Source organism: Vidua macroura, chromosome 13 (assembly GCF_024509145.1).
Source record: "Vidua macroura isolate BioBank_ID:100142 chromosome 13, ASM2450914v1, whole genome shotgun sequence".
Taxonomy (NCBI): domain Eukaryota; kingdom Metazoa; phylum Chordata; class Aves; order Passeriformes; family Viduidae; genus Vidua; species Vidua macroura.
The window spans coordinates 19,259,178-19,278,557 of NC_071583.1; the positions used below are offsets into that span (position 1 = coordinate 19,259,178).

General features: G+C 45.5%; 1 protein-coding gene across 1 annotated transcript; it reads left to right on the plus strand.

The window, feature by feature from the left end:
* Nucleotides 1–14,246: 14,246 nt before the first annotated feature.
* On the plus strand, nucleotides 14,247–15,534 carry LOC128814082 (protein BUD31 homolog). The gene is given in 4 exon segments (XM_053989651.1): nucleotides 14,247–14,855; nucleotides 14,858–14,938; nucleotides 14,941–15,074; nucleotides 15,357–15,534. Coding segments are annotated over 4 exon segments (411 nt in total). The 5' UTR covers nucleotides 14,247–14,710; the 3' UTR covers nucleotides 15,408–15,534.
* Nucleotides 15,535–19,380: the final 3,846 nt, after the last annotated feature.

Here is a 19,380-nt window from a genome sequence, read left to right on the forward strand (position 1 = left end):
TCCTGTTTCTCTCCTGCAGCACCTGGAGGAGGGAGATATTTGCTTTATAGGGGCAGGGTCTGCTCTGTGCAGGGCAGGAGGGCTGACCTGGGAAGTTGTGACATCCAGCCCCCAGGGCTTTGTGCCACCTCAGCACCGAGCCCTGTCAAGCTGGGACAATGTCTCCCAAAGCAACCCCAAGCAGTGAACCCAGAGTCACCAACTGCTGCTTCCCCTCAGCCAAGCAGGCTTCTGAAAACATGCCTGAAAGTTGGTTAGAAATGGCAAAGTTTCAGATTTGAGCTCAAACAGGGCACCAGGGAGGGCAAATACTGCCAGTGCCAACTTCCCAAGTGTTCTCACAGGGAGCATCCACAATGCCAAGGGCCTTGCTTGATGCTCTGGAGGGTTTGGTTGTCAGAGCTCCTGAACAAAACACTGACATTCTGGTATTAATCCAGGATTTCTGGCTTGTTTCTAGATTACAAACTGGCCTGGGAAGAGTTAACAATAATTTCCCTGCTGCCCTGAAGGGAATTCTCCTGAAAAATATCTGCAGGCAGCTAGAAACAAATACCTGCAGAGGTAGAGGAGCATGGGGGCATCTGAGAAGCTCTGTGCAGCTGCAGACAAGAGCAGCAAATTCCCCTGCTGGCCTTGTGTGAAGCCAATAGTGGCTGTGGCCCAGTGGGATGGAGGGTTGAGGAGTTCAGGATCTGAAGTCACTCTTTCAGTCACTCTGACAATGACAGAATTTTATTTCTCTTTTTCTACTTTATTCAAATCCTTTTCTACTCTTTCGAAAAGTTTCTACTCTCAGAAAAGTTTCTACTCTGAAGAGTAGAAAAGTAGAAAAGTTTTCTGCTCTTTAGAAAAGGATTTGAATAAAGTAGAGAAATAGAAATAAAGTTCTGTCACTTTCTCTACTTTATTCAAATCCTGTATCACAAAGGCTCGTTAATGCTTGAGCAAACAAAAGCAAAGCAAAAAACTCAAAGTGCTGAGTTTGCTGGTGGTAAGGGAGTGCTGGAGCTGGCATGTCTTGGCCCCAGACTAAAACATTCCAGCTGCAAGGACATAAAGAACATGTGGGAGCTCCTGCAGCCAAGTGCCATCCCTAAAGCACAATGTGCAGCTGGGCTCGGGAGGATGTGAGGTGCTGCAGCTCATCAGAGAGCACAGCTGCACGTGGAATGGGCACTCCAGGGTTTGGGGTGGTTTTGGAGCCTGTGGGACTGAGCCAGTGTGGTGGCACAAGTGGCTGTGCTGCTTTAGGGACACAGATGCTGTTCAAAGGCACCTTGAGGCGTCGAGTGCACGACCCAAAGGATTTTATGATGACCCGTGGGCTGAGGCCTGGGAAACAACACAAACATTTCCACCTCTCTGCTAAACCTCAGCCACAGAAGAAGTAAAAAACCCCAAAAGTCACTGTGCCAAATCGAGCTGCATTTCACATTTTGCTTCCCAGCCACAGGGAGCCAAAGCTGACCCAGCAGTGAGCTCCAAAGAATGAAACCAAGTAAATACCTGCTCCAACCAAAAGTGCCAGCAGCAAGCAGTTAATACCCAATTCTAAACTGGAGTCTCATTTCTTGGCAGTCATGTGGGACTGTCCCCTGCACAGAAGGTGACAGAGGGATGTGGTGTAATTGCCCTGGCACTGCTGTGAACCAGCTCTGCTGGGATCGCTCCATTCACCACAGCCGAGGGGCTGAGCTCATCTTAGGGCTGCCCAGATTAGGGCATGGAACTGGAAAGAAATCCTTGAAACTCGGGCTCAGTGCTCCCCCTGTCTCAGGAAAATTGCTCATTATCAGTGGGGTGAGGGCGTGCCACCTCCACCTCGCGTTTTGAATTCTGCCAGGCTCGCTGGGGAAGGCTGAAGAATAATTCAGGATTCGCTGTATGAACAAGGCCACCTCCTTTTTCCCTGTGTCAGCTGGTTGTCGTGAACAAACAAAACTTGGTTGTTCACGAATATATTACCCAACTGAAAATAAAAAGCTTTGACTAATTATTTTCCTTTTTAGGCTGTTTTCTTTAACATTCCAATGGAAATATGTTCACTCAGCTGGTGATGTGTAAAACAGAAGAGCACAACCAAGCTGTACTGACTTGATTTTGCCTTGCACAAGTAGAGGTGAGTATTTGAAAACAAAAATTTAAATTATTTTTATAATGGGAGCCTGAATCATACACTGAATGGAATAATTCTAATGCCTAAATCTCCAAGTTTTGTCAATTTATATTCTCTGCCATTTGCTCTGTTCCAATGGGTCATAGCAGGATCATATTTAGAATGATAATAAACTCAATAAGGCAGCAATTGTGAGCATTTGGTATTCATGGAATGGAGAAATGATAACTGGTACTTTCAATGTAACAATTTGAGATGCTGCAACTTTTCCAGACAGGACAGAATCACAGAATATTCTGAATTTTCCATCAGAAAATGTTCATTCAGTGGAAATGTATTGGACTGTTTCTGGTGGATCCTTGCTCTAAGCCACTCTCTCCAGGCTGATGTGAAATGAATCCTGTTTAACTGATGCTGTGAGTGGCTCCTTCTTGCTCATTTTCTCCTGCAGCTCAGGGAAACAGCAGGTTCACCTTTGGCTCTCGAGGGCTGTGCTGGTCAACATGAAGGTACAGCTTATTTTTAACAGGAGTTTTAAATCCTGGAGCTCTTTCTTCACCCAAAAGAAACTCCCAGATGTGAGCACAGGGTTGTCAGTGCTCCACCCCAGCTCAGTGTGGGTTATTTCCCTGCATTCCCTCTCAGCTGACAGGACCAAGGGTGTATAAATTGGGTTATTGCCATTTACACCACCAGAGCCTTCCTCTGGCACGTGGCTCCTGTGCCTCCTGGGAACCTCACCGTGCATCCTCCTGCTCCCAGGCCAGCCTCTCCCTGTGTTCTCACTGCTCCCAGGACTCCTGATCACCCTGATGCTGCTGCCTGACTTGGCAGTCTCAGCACAGCCACCTCGCTCCCGTCTCCAGACTTTGCCCCTTTCTATGTCTGTTTAATTCTGCAGCCAAAAACCCTCTTCTCACTTGCAAATTTACTGATTTTTGACCTTGCTCAGGGTGCCTGAGGCTCTCCCTGGCTCCACTGCCCCCTCCTGCTGCAGTGCTGGATGCTTTTGTGCCTCCCTGGTTTCCCTGTCCGGGACAGCAGAGCTGCTGTGCAGCTTCCCTGGGCCTCATTAACTCCTGCTGCAGGCTCATATTTCACATGCCAGTCACAGGCTTTGCTCATAATCTTCAAAGTGGTTAATGGATCAAGCCTTAGCTACATTAAAGGCTGAATTTTGATCTGTGAGCCATCGTGACAGCTGCATTTCCTTGGGGCAAGGGAGATTACAAAGCCCAGGAGGAAGTGTATGAAAGGGAGGAATGAGGTGATCTTAACTGAGAGAAGCAAGGGATGGGAAAAATATTGGGAAGATATTGTACAGATCCAGACATTTCAAACCTGAGCCACTCCAAACAGTGATTTCCCCCTGCATCCCAGCAAACAAACCTCAGCACCACCCTCAAAACAAATCCTCGGTGAATTTTTCAGCTACAAATTTTGCTTTAAATGCAAAGTTCTCAAGAAGCCAAATGCTGTGACATCTTTTCTCCCTTGTCCTCAGACGTGTGGCTGCATTCACAGAATGCCCCAGTGGTAAGAGATTGTCTGGAAGCAGAACCAACAACAAAAATTAATGCAAAATATTCAAAAAGAAACAATCAAACACAGATGAGGAGTCTCTTCTTCAAGAAGTTCTTTCTGTGAAGCTGCTGCTGAATACAGCGCACAGTTTACTTCTGAAGATAAACCAGAGTTTTTCATTCCCATTCTGAGCTAAATTAGTGTATTTCAGGCTCAGCGTTTATCCAAACACAAAGGTCCCACCGGTTCATCTCCCACGGAGCTTTCAGCCAGCCCAGTGAAACCGGTATAAACACTTTGGAAAGGCTCTTAGTTCGGTTTATGTCAGCTCGGGATGTGTTTATGGCAACCCAAAAGAAGCTATTCTTACACTGCATTACAGAAGCCAGCCAGCCCTCGGGCGGCTCGGGCGGCAGCGCTCCGGAGCGGAGCGGAGCGGAGCGGAGCGGAGCGGCTCCCGGCGGAGCCAGCCCTCCCTCTCGCGGCGGGCGCGGGCATTCCCCGAGCCGGGACAGCCCCAGCGCATCCACTCCTCCGTCCCGAGCCCTCCCTGGCAGCAGGGACGGGAAACCGGCTGTTATTTCTGTCCTCGGACGTCTAGAAAGGCAGCTTTATAAAGGGAGAGTTGCAAGATGCTCGAAGCTGTTCATTTGACAAACTGAATTTATAATCACTTTGGGATAATGTAGCTGTTAAATTGTCAGTAAATATTGCTGGTAAAGTCACTGTGTAATTGATAATGTACTGGCTGCTGGGATGGAATCACAGGATCACTCCATGGTTTGGGTTAGGAGGGACCTCAAAGCCCCTCCAGCGCCACCCCTGCCATGGCAGGGACACCTTCCACTGTCCCAGGCTGCTCCCAGCCCTGTCCAGCCTGGCCTTGGGCACTGCCAGGGATCCAGGGGCAGCCACAGCTGCTCTGGGCACCTGTGCCAGGGCTGCCCACCCTCACAGGGAACAATTTTTAATTCCCGATCTCCCACCCATCCCTGCCCTCTGGCAGTGGGAGCCATTCCCTGTGTCCTGTCCCTCCAGCCCTTGTCCCCAGTCCCTCTCCAGCTCTCCTGGCTTCACATAAGGACTTCAGTCCTGCGATCCCAAAGAAATGTAATTGCTGTGATTATTTTACTGGCGCTATTACTGGGATTTTTAATTTAAAATGTTGTCTAGAAAGGCTTGGTGCCAGGTGAGTCCTCTGCTCTCATGCTCCACCCTGCCAGGGCAGAGGTGTCTGTTCTGTTCAGGGACAGCAGGATGGTCAGAGGGCTGGAGCACTCTCCTGTGAGGAAAGGCTGAGAGAATTGGGATTGTTCACCTGGAGAAGAGAAGTTTTGGGATGACCAAACCGTGTCCTTGCACTGCCTGGAGGAGCTACAGGAAAGATGGAGATGGTTTACATGGAATGGAGTGGCAAGGGGGAATGGCTTCCTACTGATAAAGAGTTTAGATCAGATGTTAAGAAGAAATCCTTCCCTGTGAGGGTGGGCAGGCCCTGGCACAGGTGCCCAGAGCAGCTGTGGCTGCCCCTGGATCCCTGGCAGTGCCCAAGGCCAGGCTGGACAGGGCTGGGAGCAGCCTGGGATAGTGGAGGGTGTCCCTGCCATGGCAGGGGTGGCTTCGAGGTCCCTTCCAGCCCAAAGCAGTCTGAGATCCCATGATCTGCCCATTCCATACTGTGCACATTCCCAAGTGCAAATGGAATGTGGCATCTCCCAGTTCCTTCTCTCTAGAGATGCATCTTGTCAGGATCCACCTCCTTCAGGAATGGCTGAGGAATGGTGCTGTCCCCAGGGCCAGCAGCAGTGTGAGCAGTGCAGGGCACTTCTGGCAGTGCCCTCGAGGAAAATGTGTAGGGAAGTGTGGGAAGTGAATTTGTAGGGAATGTTTAAAGTTTGATAGAAGGTTTACATAGTATGAATTTGTATGTAAACTTTGAGATAAAATCAGCTGAAAATAGAATAAAAGTTTTTAAAATGCCTCTCAGTTGCCCTATCTCTGAGTCAGAAAAAAGCTTAATCTGACAAGGAAGAATAAAGAATCCACAAAGGGAAGAGGATGAAGAAGAACCCACAGGCTGAGGCCGCAAGAAGCCCAGGAAGGCAAAGGTGGACAGCACAGCCTCCTGCAGCACATTTTGGAGAGGCACAGCCAGGGAAGGCAGAGGTGGTGCCTGTGGAAGGTGTCAGCAGCTAGTTTGGCTGTGACCTGCCCTGGGGAAGGTGTCAGCAGCTGGTTTGGCTGTGACCTGCCCTGGGGAAGGTGTCAGCAGCTGGTTTGGCTGTGACCTGCCCTGTTTCTGAGCACACTGGGCTCCCTCACTCAGAACCAGGGGCTGCCTCATCACCCCTGGGGACTCCTGGCCAGACTGAGCCCTGAGAGGAGGAGAGAGGAGCCCTGAATTCCAAGTGATCCCGAGTTCCTTTTGTCACAGTTATTCCCACTGCTCGTTAAACTGCAGTGGAGGGTGGGAAAGCACTTCAGGAGAGCACTGGCAGAGGATGAAGCATCTCTTCCATCCTGAGGGCCAAACAGGGTGTTGATGACCAATTATATGACAAATCCTAACTGTCATTCAGTGTCAGGATGGAAAAAACTCCTGTGGCTCTTTAGCTTTATTCTGGAGTCGTGCACCTGGCTTCAGGGTTGGGCTCCTCCTGTCTGATCCTGGTTTTTCCTGCGTGTCCAGGAGCAGCGAAGTGCCCAGGTCAGGCAAGGACAGGTGACAGTGCAGAGGCCATCCCTGCTCAGCCCCAGTGGTGCCAGGTGGGCACATGGAAACGGGACAGAACTATTGCAAAGTTCATCCTCTCCACATCTATTCCTTCGAGCCACTGACACAGACATTCTGGACACCCTGCCCACATGGCTTGCATTAAAGCATTATGAAATCCCAAATTCTAGTGCCAGATGGTTTTGGATTGCTCTGCTTCTGTAAAGGGTTTAATTTGGGTGCCCGGAAAATGTAAACTACTCTGGTAATAGCTTTAGCAGGACTACAGAGCCTGCATTTGCTTTATTCATCAGCCCTGCTGGCTGCTTGCTGCATGTTATATTCCCAGCCATGATAAAACTTCAAAACATGAATTCAAATTTACTGACTTCCCAGAACAGACTCTGCTCTGTAAAATGTTTAAAGGGATTTGACGTGAAAGGAAATATTCCTGAAGACCTCTCTGCTGAGAAACCACAGGGTGAATAAAAATAGCTCTCTTTTTCCAAATACACAGCTCCTAGGAATGCCTGAGCCTGGTCCTGAGTGCACAGAGGGAAAAGGGGGAATGGGGAAAGGTCAAGCTTACAGCTCTTGCTTCTGCCAGGAGCTTTCTGCTTGCTTCACTTGGTGAGCTGAATGAGCCTTTTAGCTACTTTTAACAGGGATCACATTTTTCAGGTGATCTTTTCTTGGTGGAACAGATGAGCACCAGGAGTATAAATACGGAGTTAAGCTGAAATGGGATCTGTTGGAATTCACACATCCCGTTCTCTGTGGTACCAACAGGGTGCAAAGGGCCCTTGCACTTTCTGGGTTTCATCCTGCATGGACCACTGCCACATCTTGTACCACGGGCTTCTGCCTGGTCATTATTCAAACAAAGAACTGCTCCCCTGATCCAGTCACACTCCCAAGTGCAAAATTAGTGGCTTGCTAGGATATAATAATGAAAAGAAGCTAAATTGTATTTAAGGGGAACTCTCCTAAAATTACCCCTCAAACAGGATGTGATTTTAGTTTGTTTAAATTTATTCGAGTTGGGAAAGCCAGTGAGTGGCTAAAGAAAGTCTTTATCTCAGTATCCTCTTTTGTTTTAGAAATAAATTGCTTGTTTTCAGAGACAACACGAAAACAAGGTCATGACATATGGACAGTGGTCTTGTTCTCAGAGAAATAACAGGAGGAAAGCTGATTTGTACAGAGGGATCCCCCTGGCTCTGCTTAACACCTTTTAGCAGTTTTCACTCACCCTTTTTGCACAAGTATTTTTTCCCTGAGTTTCTGTGTAAAACCCAGAAAGAGAGATGTCAAATAGAAAAACAAACTAGGAGTTTTAGATTTGATTTTGTCAAGCTTAGTATTGCCAAGGAGTCTGTGTTTCCACTTGTGCTGCAACACAGAGACAGAGCATCACTGACTTACATCTGATCAGCCTCCAAGTACTCTACAAAAATGTCCCTATTGAGTTATTCTTTAAATAACAAAATAATTAAAATTAAATTAAATTTAAATAATAATATTTTTCCATTTTCTTATCGAGTTATTCTTTAAAAATAAAGGGGAACAAAGCAAAACTTGGGAGTTGTGCAGGCTGTGAAATCCCCACAGCAGAGTGGCAATTAGAGGTTTCCAGAGGACTCCTGGCTGTGAGCACTGAGCTCTGCTGCCCAGCCAGGTGAGTCTCAGCTGTCACAGCTCACCGGGGCAGCTGAAGCTGCTGCTGCCAGCTCAGTGTGCCCTTGGACGGAGCTCCCAGGGAGCTGGAGGAGGGGAGGAGGAGGAGGGACATCCCCAGGGCTTGGGGCTGTGCCCAGGGTCGCTCCGGGGGTGCCAGGGTGGAGCCCTCACCTGCGTGCCCAGGGCTCCCCTCACCTCCTGGGCCTGGCTGGAATCCAGAATGAACCACCAGGACACTGGGATGGGGAAGCAGATGGAAAGCTGAGCATTGCCTGTAGCTGCAGGACACACATCTAAAGGGTTTTTTAGGATGGGTGCTGGCAGAAATGCAGCGGAGCAGCCCCTGTTTCAGAGGAGGGATCAGCACAGAGCATTGGTGTGAGGAGTTTGTTACATTCCCTAGAACCTTGTTGTTTAGTCTGTGCTGTATCAGTGTCCCACTTTTTACAACTGGAAGGGCAGGAGCTCCCGTTTTCCTCAGTCCCATCTCTCGCACTGGCTCCCTTGTCTCAAGGCAGCCCAAGACTGACAGAGTACTATGGATTATTTACCCATGTTTACCTCTGGAAGGCTCTGGGGCGGGTTGCTCAGGACTCTCCCAAATTTTAATAATTTTCATACATTTTTTAAGATGAATGTGTCCCCCCACCTGGCGAGACACACTCAGTTAACATTGAGACAACCCAATAAAACTGATTCAGCCATTTCCAAGGATGACGCTTGGCTCAGAAGAAGTTCCTGTGACTTTTTTCCTGATGACTCCAGGGATAACTCTTGTGCTTCAGCGTTAGGAGCTGCTGACAGTTCTGGCCACTTCTGACTCCTGCGTGTCTCACATACAGAGCCCCTGGAAATGAAGTGCCAGATGGCACATACACACTGTCACCGCCTGGAAAAGGTTCTGTCACCTGTGTGGCATCACACCTGAGATCCCTTACACACACAAGGACAGAATTCAGTTACCCTGGACAAGCTTTGGTGCCCTGAGCCATGAAATTGTCCTTTTCCTTTCCTGTAGTCTCCTTGTGCATCTCCCAGCTTTTCCAACAAGGTGAATGCTCCATCACCAAGCAACCCTGGCTGACTCCAAGGAAGTGGGGAAAAAGCAGCCCTGAACTATTTCACTGAAGGCTGTTGTAATTCTGTCCACAAGGTTCCTAAGTTAAGGCTGTAAAAACAAACTTAACCCTAGCATGTCCCAGTTTCGATCTGTGTTCTAATGTATTCTAATAACTGTGTTTTCTGGATGAGTTTTTTCTAGGAATTCACACGCTTCACCAACACTGTAGCAGTGCTCAGCTATGAGGAAGAATTAACCACTTTATTCACCAGCACTAAGGGACTGGCCCAGAGCCCCTTTCCTGCCTTTGTAGCAGGAGGTTCCATCTCATTAAATGAAAATTTAATGGAGTGGGCTCAGACATTCCTTTTACACCTGTGCAGGGGCAGAGATCCCTGTGGCCAGAGGGTGAGGAACAACGAGCTGTTTGATGAGCTTCTTCCTTCAGCTTGAAAAGCTGCCCAGACCCGCTCTGGGGAGCACAGCCCCTCAGCTGCACCGTGCATCAGTGACCCCCCAGAGCCACAGCAGTGAGCTCCAGCCACCCCACAACACATTCCCTGCGGCCCAGGTCCCTGTTCCCAGCCCAGCACCCCGAGCTTGCATTACTCACTGGAGCTCCTGCCCACAAACCTGCTCATCAGGTTGGCTAATGAGTGTGTTTGTTTCTGAATGCTGCAGTGTCAACGTTACTCACTGCATGAACCCTGGGAACAACGGAGGCAGCAGCCAACACCCAAGGTCATTCCCAATTCCAAATATGAAAACACATTCTTGAGGCACTTTCCATTTGTTATTGCTTCTATCACTTCTCCCAGTTTGAAGCTGACTGAGAGCTGCTTCCAGGAAAATAACCAGAGCAGATAATGTGTTTTATCCTGGTATACACTGAAGAGAAAAATAAGTGATAATTTCTGAAAAATAGCATCTTCCTTCTGTAAAGAAAAAAAAAAAAACCCTAAATAATTCTATTTATTCTTTACTTTTCAGGGACAGCTGATTTTTCTAATTTCACATACAACCTCCTTTTCCCTATCTTTTGCTAGATACCAGTCTTGTGCCATTTTCAGGCTCCCATGGATAAAACATCCTTCCAGATGACTCCTTTCATTAGTGTGACTAACCTTGGAGACAGATATTTATGATATAATAATGACTAGGCTTCCAGCTGCCTGAATCTTAAAGGAAGAATTTTTTAAAGAAGACTTTAATATGAAGCATGCCTGTTAAAGCTGGTGATAATATCAATAATACGAGTCTCAGATGAGTTATTGCATATTTAACTACTATATTATCAAAATAGGATGGGAGTGAGGTAAAACAAGCCATACTTCTGAGCAATGACATGCTTTATACCCCATTGTATTGAACAACAAACGCTGGAACCAAATGCATCCTTTTCTTAGGTGACTCCATCTGCTTTTATAGTGTTGACATGAATTCCAAAACAGTCCTAAATAACGTATGTTGTACCATCCACCAGGAATTAGGGATGTTTTGAAAGCCCAGTGGCTGCAGCTCTGGAGCTCATACACACCATTTGATAAACTCTGTAAATACCAAGCCCTGTTTCTCTTCTTCTGGGGACGTGGCACCTGGGGACACAGGGCACTGCTGGGTCAATGGTTGGGCTTCATGATCCCGAAGGTCTTTTCCAACCTAAATCATTCTATGATTCTTTGGTTCAATGCCCACGGTGGTGTAAAATTGGTCAAATAGTCATGAAGCACTGGGGAAAAAATGCCTTTAAGGTGAAGTCTCATTGCTCATGTGTGGGGTAATTCAAACAGCATTTCCACATGTGCCAAAGGACTTGGATTTACTCTGATTCCTCCATCAGTCCTTAAGAGCTCCAAAAATCACTATTTTGTATTAAAAAGTCATCAAGTGTTTGAATAAATCAGCCAAGACTCCATCTACTTCATGCAGAAGGCTGAATCTTTATTGTATAGGTCATACTTTATAGGGTTATCAGAAGGCACTGTGTCATTTTTGATTGGTTGACAACACATTTACACCCAATTTATTGGTCAGTACAAGGTATTTTGCATATCTATCAAACTTCTGTGTTATTAGTTAGTTTACATTTTTTTTCTACTGCTTCTCATGAGACAAATGCCTCATTATTGCAGGTGCATTTGTTTTTAACCCCCAGAATAGATTGTTGTGTTAATGAACTCTCAAAACAGCTTCACATAAGAACTTGTAACTGCTCTTAGAAGAAGTGACAGGCCAGCTTTGGCAATTTAGCAGAGCAAGGCCTGATTTTATAAGGCCTTTCTTTTATAATTCTTCTACCTGTCCACGACATCTCACTCTTTTCATTAATTTAAAAAAGGCTCACATGTTCTGATGTGGAAACAGCTCGCTCTTGTGAGGGTCTTGTTAAGGTTATCACGGGTTATCTATTAGATGTGTCCATGTCTCTTAGGGAAATAGAAATAAATGGCCATTGTTTTAAAGTCCAAATAGTTGAGTTAATTCCCCTTTATTTTTGTTTTAAAAACAGCATGCATGACTCTTGCTAAGAAGATGAAGGGAATAACAAAACAAAACGATATATGTAGTGAAACAAGAAACTGACAGCAATCAGGAATACATCAGGTACAACAATTAGGAATATTTCAGACAATACACATAATTAATAACACACGTGAAATTGGATGATTATTAATCACTGAAATACTGTGCCATCACCCCAGAGTCTGCAAAAGCTGACAAACCTCGATTCAGTGAGGACTTGGATAATTATTTCCAGATAATAATTCCCAAGCTCACTCTAAAAATAGGTCCAGCTGTTATATATAAAGGGTCAAATTGCCAAGTCAAAGTGACTTGAATCTAGTTTTGATGCAGAAAACATTGGGTTTATTGGCAAATTCTCCATCCAGGTAGAGCCAAGGCCTGGCCACCACCCAGGCTCCAACTGGGAGGGAATTCCTGAAACACATTTTAAAACAAGGCTCTTAAGAATAGCAGTTATGAGTAAAGGCCTTGGGGTTAAAGACTAATCAAACCATCTAGCAGTTGGATCCCTCTGAAGTTTCCTTCAGGATAGAGATGCTTCAAACACAGCAAACTGCTGGAGTGCTTCTGTAATCATAACTGGGAAAAACCACAGGACTAGCAGTTCGGAGGAGGCTTTCAACAAAGCTCAGATGTCTTTTCTTGGAACTCTGAAAAATACTTAAAATTATGAGACAGCATTGGGTCAAACCACAGAGACAGTGGAAGGACCTGCCAGAGAGGTAACCTGGTCTATGAGATGCTTAAGCAGCTAGAGAACAACAAAGGAGGATCCTAAAAGACACAAGTCTTTTAGATAATTACACAGAGAGATGTTAAAGCATATAGGAAGCTGACTACAAATACAGTAATACCATCTAATGAATAATGCCTATTATAAAAATCAGTAAATTCACATCATGTAATCAATAGATCAGCAGTAACCATCTTGGGAAGTTGAGCTAACACCTTTCTAAACATCATGTACCTACAACAGCAAAATTAAACAAAGGAAAACACTAAAACAGTTTACAATCTACAATAATGTAGATTATTGGCATAATGTAGAATCACAACTGACTCTCCTGTGTTATCTGTGGAAGACAAAACACCAGAGATTGTAATGAGCAATGGAATCTCTGACAAAATCAAGGGTGACCACACTGAATCTTCTTTATCCACAAACAGGTGTTTGTCAGTGTTTCATCACAGTTGTTTTAGTCGGAGTTATCTCTTAAAAGAAAACAACTATAAATCTTACAATGTAGAAAAGTAATATTTAACTGTGTTAGACTGTAGTGCAAGATGTAACCAGGAGTATGTGTTCTATCAGTCTGTTAAAGCCAGGTGGGGGAGTGTTCTTTATCTCTTACATGACCCATCCCTCATAACTCTGGGGGAATATCCTCTGTTAATGGACCACCTGTTAGAACCAGCTGGGGCAGTTCTCTGCTGTTCATGGGGCAGGTTTCTTTATCTCTGCCACAGCCAATCCTCCCTCCAGGAGATCTCTTCTGTTCATGGCCACTGAGTGTCCCTGCATGGCTGAGAAAATTCCATCATCCCATGGGGAGAGGCTCTGCCCAGGGGAGGAGCCAAGCATTCCTACCTGGATCCAATCTGACCTTGGAACAGCACAGCAGCCTTTGCCCACTGCATTCCCAGAGGAGCAGCTTTCTGCCCCACTGCATTCCCAGAGGAGCAGCTTTCTGCCCCACTGCATTCCCAGAGGAGCAGCCTTTGCCCACTGCATTCCCAGAGGAGCAGCTTTCTGCCCCACTGCATTCCCAGAGGAGCAGCTTTCTGCCCCACTGCATTCCCAGAGGAGCAGCTCTCTGCCCCACTGCATTCCCAGAGGAGCAGCTTTCTGCCCCACTGCATTCCCAGAGGGAGCCCAGGCCCATCCACAGCAGCCCTGGAGCTCCAGAGGAAAACTCCAGCCTTGTGCAGGATCCTGCTCCAGCAGAAGCACAGCTGGCACTGCAGGAGGGCTGAGCCCCCATGGAATGGCACTGCTGCCACCACCTTGACCCACAGGTGCCAGGGCCTGCTCTGACTCTGGCAGGGTTGTTTTGTAATGCTGCATTTTATTTTAATTTTCCTAATAAAGAACTGTTATTCCTATTCCCATATATTTTTGCTGAGAGCCCCTTAATTTCAAAATTATAATAATTTGGGGGTTTACATTTTCCATTTGAAGGGAGGCTGCTGCTTTCCTTAGCAGACACCTGTCCTTTCCAACCAAGACATTAACAAAATCTACAATAACTCACTTGAAACAACACTCACACTTGGTCAAAATTAATTTTGACAGGACAAAATGAACTTAATAGAACTCAGACCTAAAAGCATATCAAATTAATAGAATGTAATTTAACATTACTCAAAATCTAACAACACTGGGGCTTAACTTTATGTAATTTTGCCAACCCCTAATTTGCATTAAATGAAAACATAACAGAACTGAAAATAAATCTCAACAAAACTGGAATAGAACAGGAAATAGTTTAAAGTGAAGAACAATTAAAAAGGACATTGTCCAAACTCAGTAACACTAAAACTTAACAGAGATTAATTTAACAAAATCAACTGAAGATAACTCATCCTTAATCAAATTAACAGAACATATCTTAGTATTACTCAAATCTGACAATATTGGACCTTAACTTTGCTTAATCTTACTAATGATAAATCTGCAGACAATCTGAGAACAGAATGATTTTTCTAGAGGGATTAAAAAGGGTCTGACAAATCTGTTGTAATTTTATGTAATGTAGATTCTCAGGTATAAGTAAAGATTAAAGATTACTCACGGCAAACACTTTTAGATATATAAATTTCTAGAGTTGTGCCAATAAACCAGGTGCATGATTAAAACAACTTTGTCTGCTTGAGCAGCAAAATTTTTTTGTGAGCTAATTATTTCTAAACTTTGAAGAACTACTGCCGATAAATTCAAGGTTATAAGACTTAGTTAAGAACTTAAAATTAATTGCTGCAAATAATCTTGGGAGAAGAGGAGAGCTGCGGGCTGGGTACGGGAGCGGCCGTGATTCTGAGGGAGTGCTGGCAGCTCCCCTTGCCCTTTGGCCCTCTGGTTCTCGAGGCAATGCCCCAGGTGAGGAGGGGCAGGAAGGCTCCCCCGGATGGCTGGGAGCTGATCGAGCCCACGCTGGACCAGCTGGGTCAGCAGATGAGAGAAGTGGAGATGGAGCTGCATGAAGGGAAGAGGAACATGGAGTCCCTCTGGCCCATCTCCAGGAATCCCGTTTCATCTTTGATCTCTTCCCCACGAGGAAAGCAATCAGCAGAGAGCTCTATGAGTACCGCACCAAGGAGGTGACAAAAACCTGATTGCCAAGTGGGAGAAGCCGGGCTATGGGAACCTCTGCTGCCTGCGCTGCATCCAGACTTGGGACACCAACTTTGGGACCAACTGCATCTGCAGGGTCCCCAAAAGCAAGCTGGAAGTGGTGAGTCTCCAGCTTGTCCTGAGTTATCCCACCTCGGGGATGGCAGAGGGGGTAGTGCTGTTCTTCCTGGTCATTTCCTCTGCCTTTGCTGGTAGAATTGGTGTCCAGCTGGTGCTGAAGTTACCGTCAGCTTTGGCATTCATTTCAGGTGGTTAAGAGTATGGGAAATAGCACCAAACTGTGGATACCCTTCCCACCCAGAGCCATTCCCTGCCTCAAGGTCCGAGCCTGCTGCTCTGGCTGTGGCTTGGCTGTAACACCCTCCTCATGTTTGTTTTCCAGGGCACAATCATGGAGTGCACTCACTGTGGATGCAGAGGCTGCTCTGGGTGAAGCCTTTTGCCATCAAACTTGTTTTTTCAACTCTGAGGGACATCCTTCCCTTCCTCCTCAACAGACTATGAGTACAATTACAGCTGCTTTCTGTGATGGGATATTTCTGTATAATAATTAATGCAGCAGCATGATCACCTGGACCATGCATAAATGGGAGGTGCTTTGGAGTATGGTTTTGTGTAGCCATTTATTTTAAAATAAAGCTTGCCTTCCTGGAAAAAAAAAAAAAAAAAGGATTTTGCAGTGAATGTAATTCTGAAGTCACACAAAATATGTAAGTGGGGTTTCCAGCCACTCCAGAGATCACTTGGGAAGCAAAACCATCAGGGGAAGCAAAATCTGCTGTGTGTGATATTACAAAATAGAAATAGCCACTCCTCACACTGAGCAGTAGAAGTGGGGGTATTTAGCACGAGAAGGAAGGACCTGGAAGGTGACAGAGCACTGGCAAAGGTATCCTGAAAGGTTGAATGGAAGCCCCTTCCGCATTCAAACCAGAGTTAATGTGAAAGTGTTAAGTGTATGTGCCAGAGAGAGCTATTCCTAGATTCCCTAAGAATGCACCACAAGATTTTATAAGTAATCAATTCAAAAAGCTGGAAAACAGAAGAAAATTATTTATTTATACAGAGAAGATCACACCTTTTATGAATTATGAACTATGCATTTATATAGCAGGCCATATGTGCTCATGAATAAATCCTTTTCTGAGACTCAAGACTTTGCTAGCTGTTCACTAAGTTAAACTTTACACATGTTAATAAGGAGAAGCCTAGGAAGTGAAGATAGTTCCTTCCTAAGTAAAAGTCTTGCTTAAACCAGTGAAACCCCAAGACCTCAGAAAGGTTTTGCAATGTCCATTTGTATTTCTGGGACTGAAATCCTTAAAACAACTCGAGAACATCCCAAGAGAAGAAGAGCAAGACCCAGCTGTGTGCACTGAGCAGAAAAAGCTGCTTCATGTGTTTAGGATGCTGTCACTTAGCAAGAGCATTTAGGCTGAGGATTTTATTGTATTTGGCTGAATAAAACAACAAGCACTGAAAATGGTAAACAATATTGTAATTGATTTGTATTGTAATAACAATTAGCATTGTAAATTTAGCGTTGAAAAATTATATGATGATACAATTATGAGGAGAAAATGGTTTCATTTCTATTTAATTTAGATGGAGGTCACATGAAAAGAGTCAAAGTGAGAGCAACTTATAGGAGTTTTCACCTGTAAATTTTCACCTTTACAATTCCAAACACAGTATGTTTGTACTGCTGGGGAACCCCACAGTATCTGGGGTTTTTTTAACCTTTAAAACTGCCTCAGCTGCATTATTGCTCCAACTTTGAGCTTGTAACACCAAACTGTGGAAACCCTTCCCACTTTGAGCATATAACATAATTAAAGCAACACTATTAACAACTTATCTCACACACACACCTTTGTCACAACTGTGAATTGTGATATGCCTGTTCCTGTGCTTTTCTACCTCCAAGCCAGCCTTTCTATGACCTTTTACTCATCCTCAGCTTGTAGTTTCTCATGCAATTAAAGTGAGCTACACTTATTTTTAGCACATACAAATATTCTAGGAACTACAGAACTGTTTGTCATCTCTGTTGGTACAGCCCAATTGTTTTCATGTGTTGCTTGGTGGAAATTACCATGGAATTCAGTTATCTTTTTGTTGCTGGCAATGTTTACATTTCTTAGATAATTTCTCCTCTCCCGTGAGTTACTCCCACCCCTCCTTCCTGACAGGCCTATCCCTAGCACAGCTTTAGGTGAACATCTCTTTTTAAAGTGTATTTCTTATCATTATTTTTGTACTTCTATGTATTATTAAATGGAGCTGAAAGGATGCTGTCAGGTTTATATCCACACTTCATGAGTTGAATAACCTCACTTAGCTCACTCTCCTGTATCCTCTGCACTATTTTGGGTGAAACACCTCACTGGAAAAAACAATAAAGCAGATAAACCACTGTAACATTAACACAGATTTTTTCCCATTAGATATCTATCTTTCTGCAGAGAATTTATGTCTGAAAGGAATGTGGCTATAATATTTTCCATTAAATTATCATGCTGCTAAATCTTTCTTGGCAAAAGTTGTGGTAAGGTGCAACAACTCAACTGCTTGCTTGACAGCTTATTCCAGGAATAATGTAGAGAGGAAAAAAAGTTCTACTCATTCCTTCAGTAATGAGATGTTGGGGGGGCAAGGTTTTAATCCCTTTTGCTTTGGCAGGCTGCAAACAGGACACCAGATGGGAGATATTTAATAAATAAACACTGCAAAGGCTCTGATCCACCTATAGCCAAGTCCTGACTCAGCCTCCTCTTACTGAAATCACTTGGAGCCTGGTCAAGTACAGATAAAGAACTCATTTCAGCGTTGGATCCCAGCTGAGGATTGCTGCATCCAAACTAGGTTAGGAACCTGCTGCTGGGAGCCACGGCAGTGTGAGAGGACAAGGCAGCTTTGCCTTGAGCTCTCTTCAGTCAAGTCAGCCTAGACCAGTCCATTTCCTCTGCTTCCAGCTCTGGAAAACTTGGTAAAGCTGTTCCAGCACCTGGACATCTCTGCTCTGCCACTGCCCTCCTGACATACTATTTTTTCTTTCCTTCCCAAGTTAACTGGAACAGTCATGGGGGGATGGCCCCTCAGCAAGGTGAAGCCTTTGGTGTCAGGTACAGTTGCTCGATGTCAAAAGTACACCGATACAAGGTGGGCTGGTTATGAATCTCAAGTGGAGGCTCCAAAATCCATTTGACCCAGCCCAGCAGGACTGTCCAGCAAAGAGAAGGTTCAGTTGTGGGATCTGATCCTCCTCTGGAGTCACAGCTCAGGAGATGCCCTGTCAGAGTAGACAGAATGCCACAGGCATTCAGCTGCTGTCAGCATCATGGAATGCTTGGGCTTATCGAGTCCAATCATGTTAAATTAATAATTGATAATTTTTATTGCATTTGCAATAAACACTGCATAGAGATTGTTGGTCACTGATTCCTCATCAATAAAACTCAAATTTTGGAATCATTCGTGCAAGTGGCCGGGGACAGTGTGAAAAGCATTTGGAGCAAGGGAGGAGCCCGGGCTGCGGATTGACTGCGGCAGATGCCTGAGGCCAGACAGCTGATAACAGACCCAGCGAGCCGCAGCACTCCGGGGACAATCCCGGCACCTCCCGACCGGGGCTGCGGGATTGTCCGGGATAACCCCAGGGCACTGCTCAGACACAGAAGCAGCAGAATGACCAATCTGCCCCTTCAGTCGAATCTCCCATTTTAGAGGGACACCAGAACATCAACACTGTGCACATGACCATCTCTGCTGTTCTCACGGCACAGTGCCTCTGGCACTCCAGGTTTTGGAGGTTATCCTAAAACATTTGGGGGGTGTGTGGTGTCAGAGCCATCCTGCAGCAGAGGTCTTTGCAGTGCCACGCACGCCATCAAATGCAGCTGGGATTTTTAACACTGTAGCCAGCTTAACAGCCATAGCATTGGGCTCAGTGCTGAAGTGTCTGTGTGTCCCAAGGAAATGACACCTGGAAGGTGAACACAGTGTAAAAAAAGCATCCCAAGCAGCTGGCAGCCAGCAGGTTATTCCAGGTTGTTTTAAAAATAACAGAACAGCACGAGGAGGTTTGCATGTTCTTGCCATGTCACAGAACGTGCTTTAGAGGATATTTTATTGAGACACTTTCTCCACACTGGCATGTTGGGTTATGGCCTGATGGTGACTTCATCTGCACTTTTACCTTCCCGTTCTCATGGGACACCAACCTGCTGGTGCTGAGTCCTGCAGGCCCCCCCTTGTACCATGTGCGTTCCTCTTTATTCCACAGGGCTTCCTGAATAACTCACTTCAATCTCTTAGAGAAATAGAGGGATGATTGTGTAGCTGCAGCTCTTAGTTAGCAAAGGAAGTTCTTTTTGCCTGATTCTAAATGTAGATATCTGTGCAAC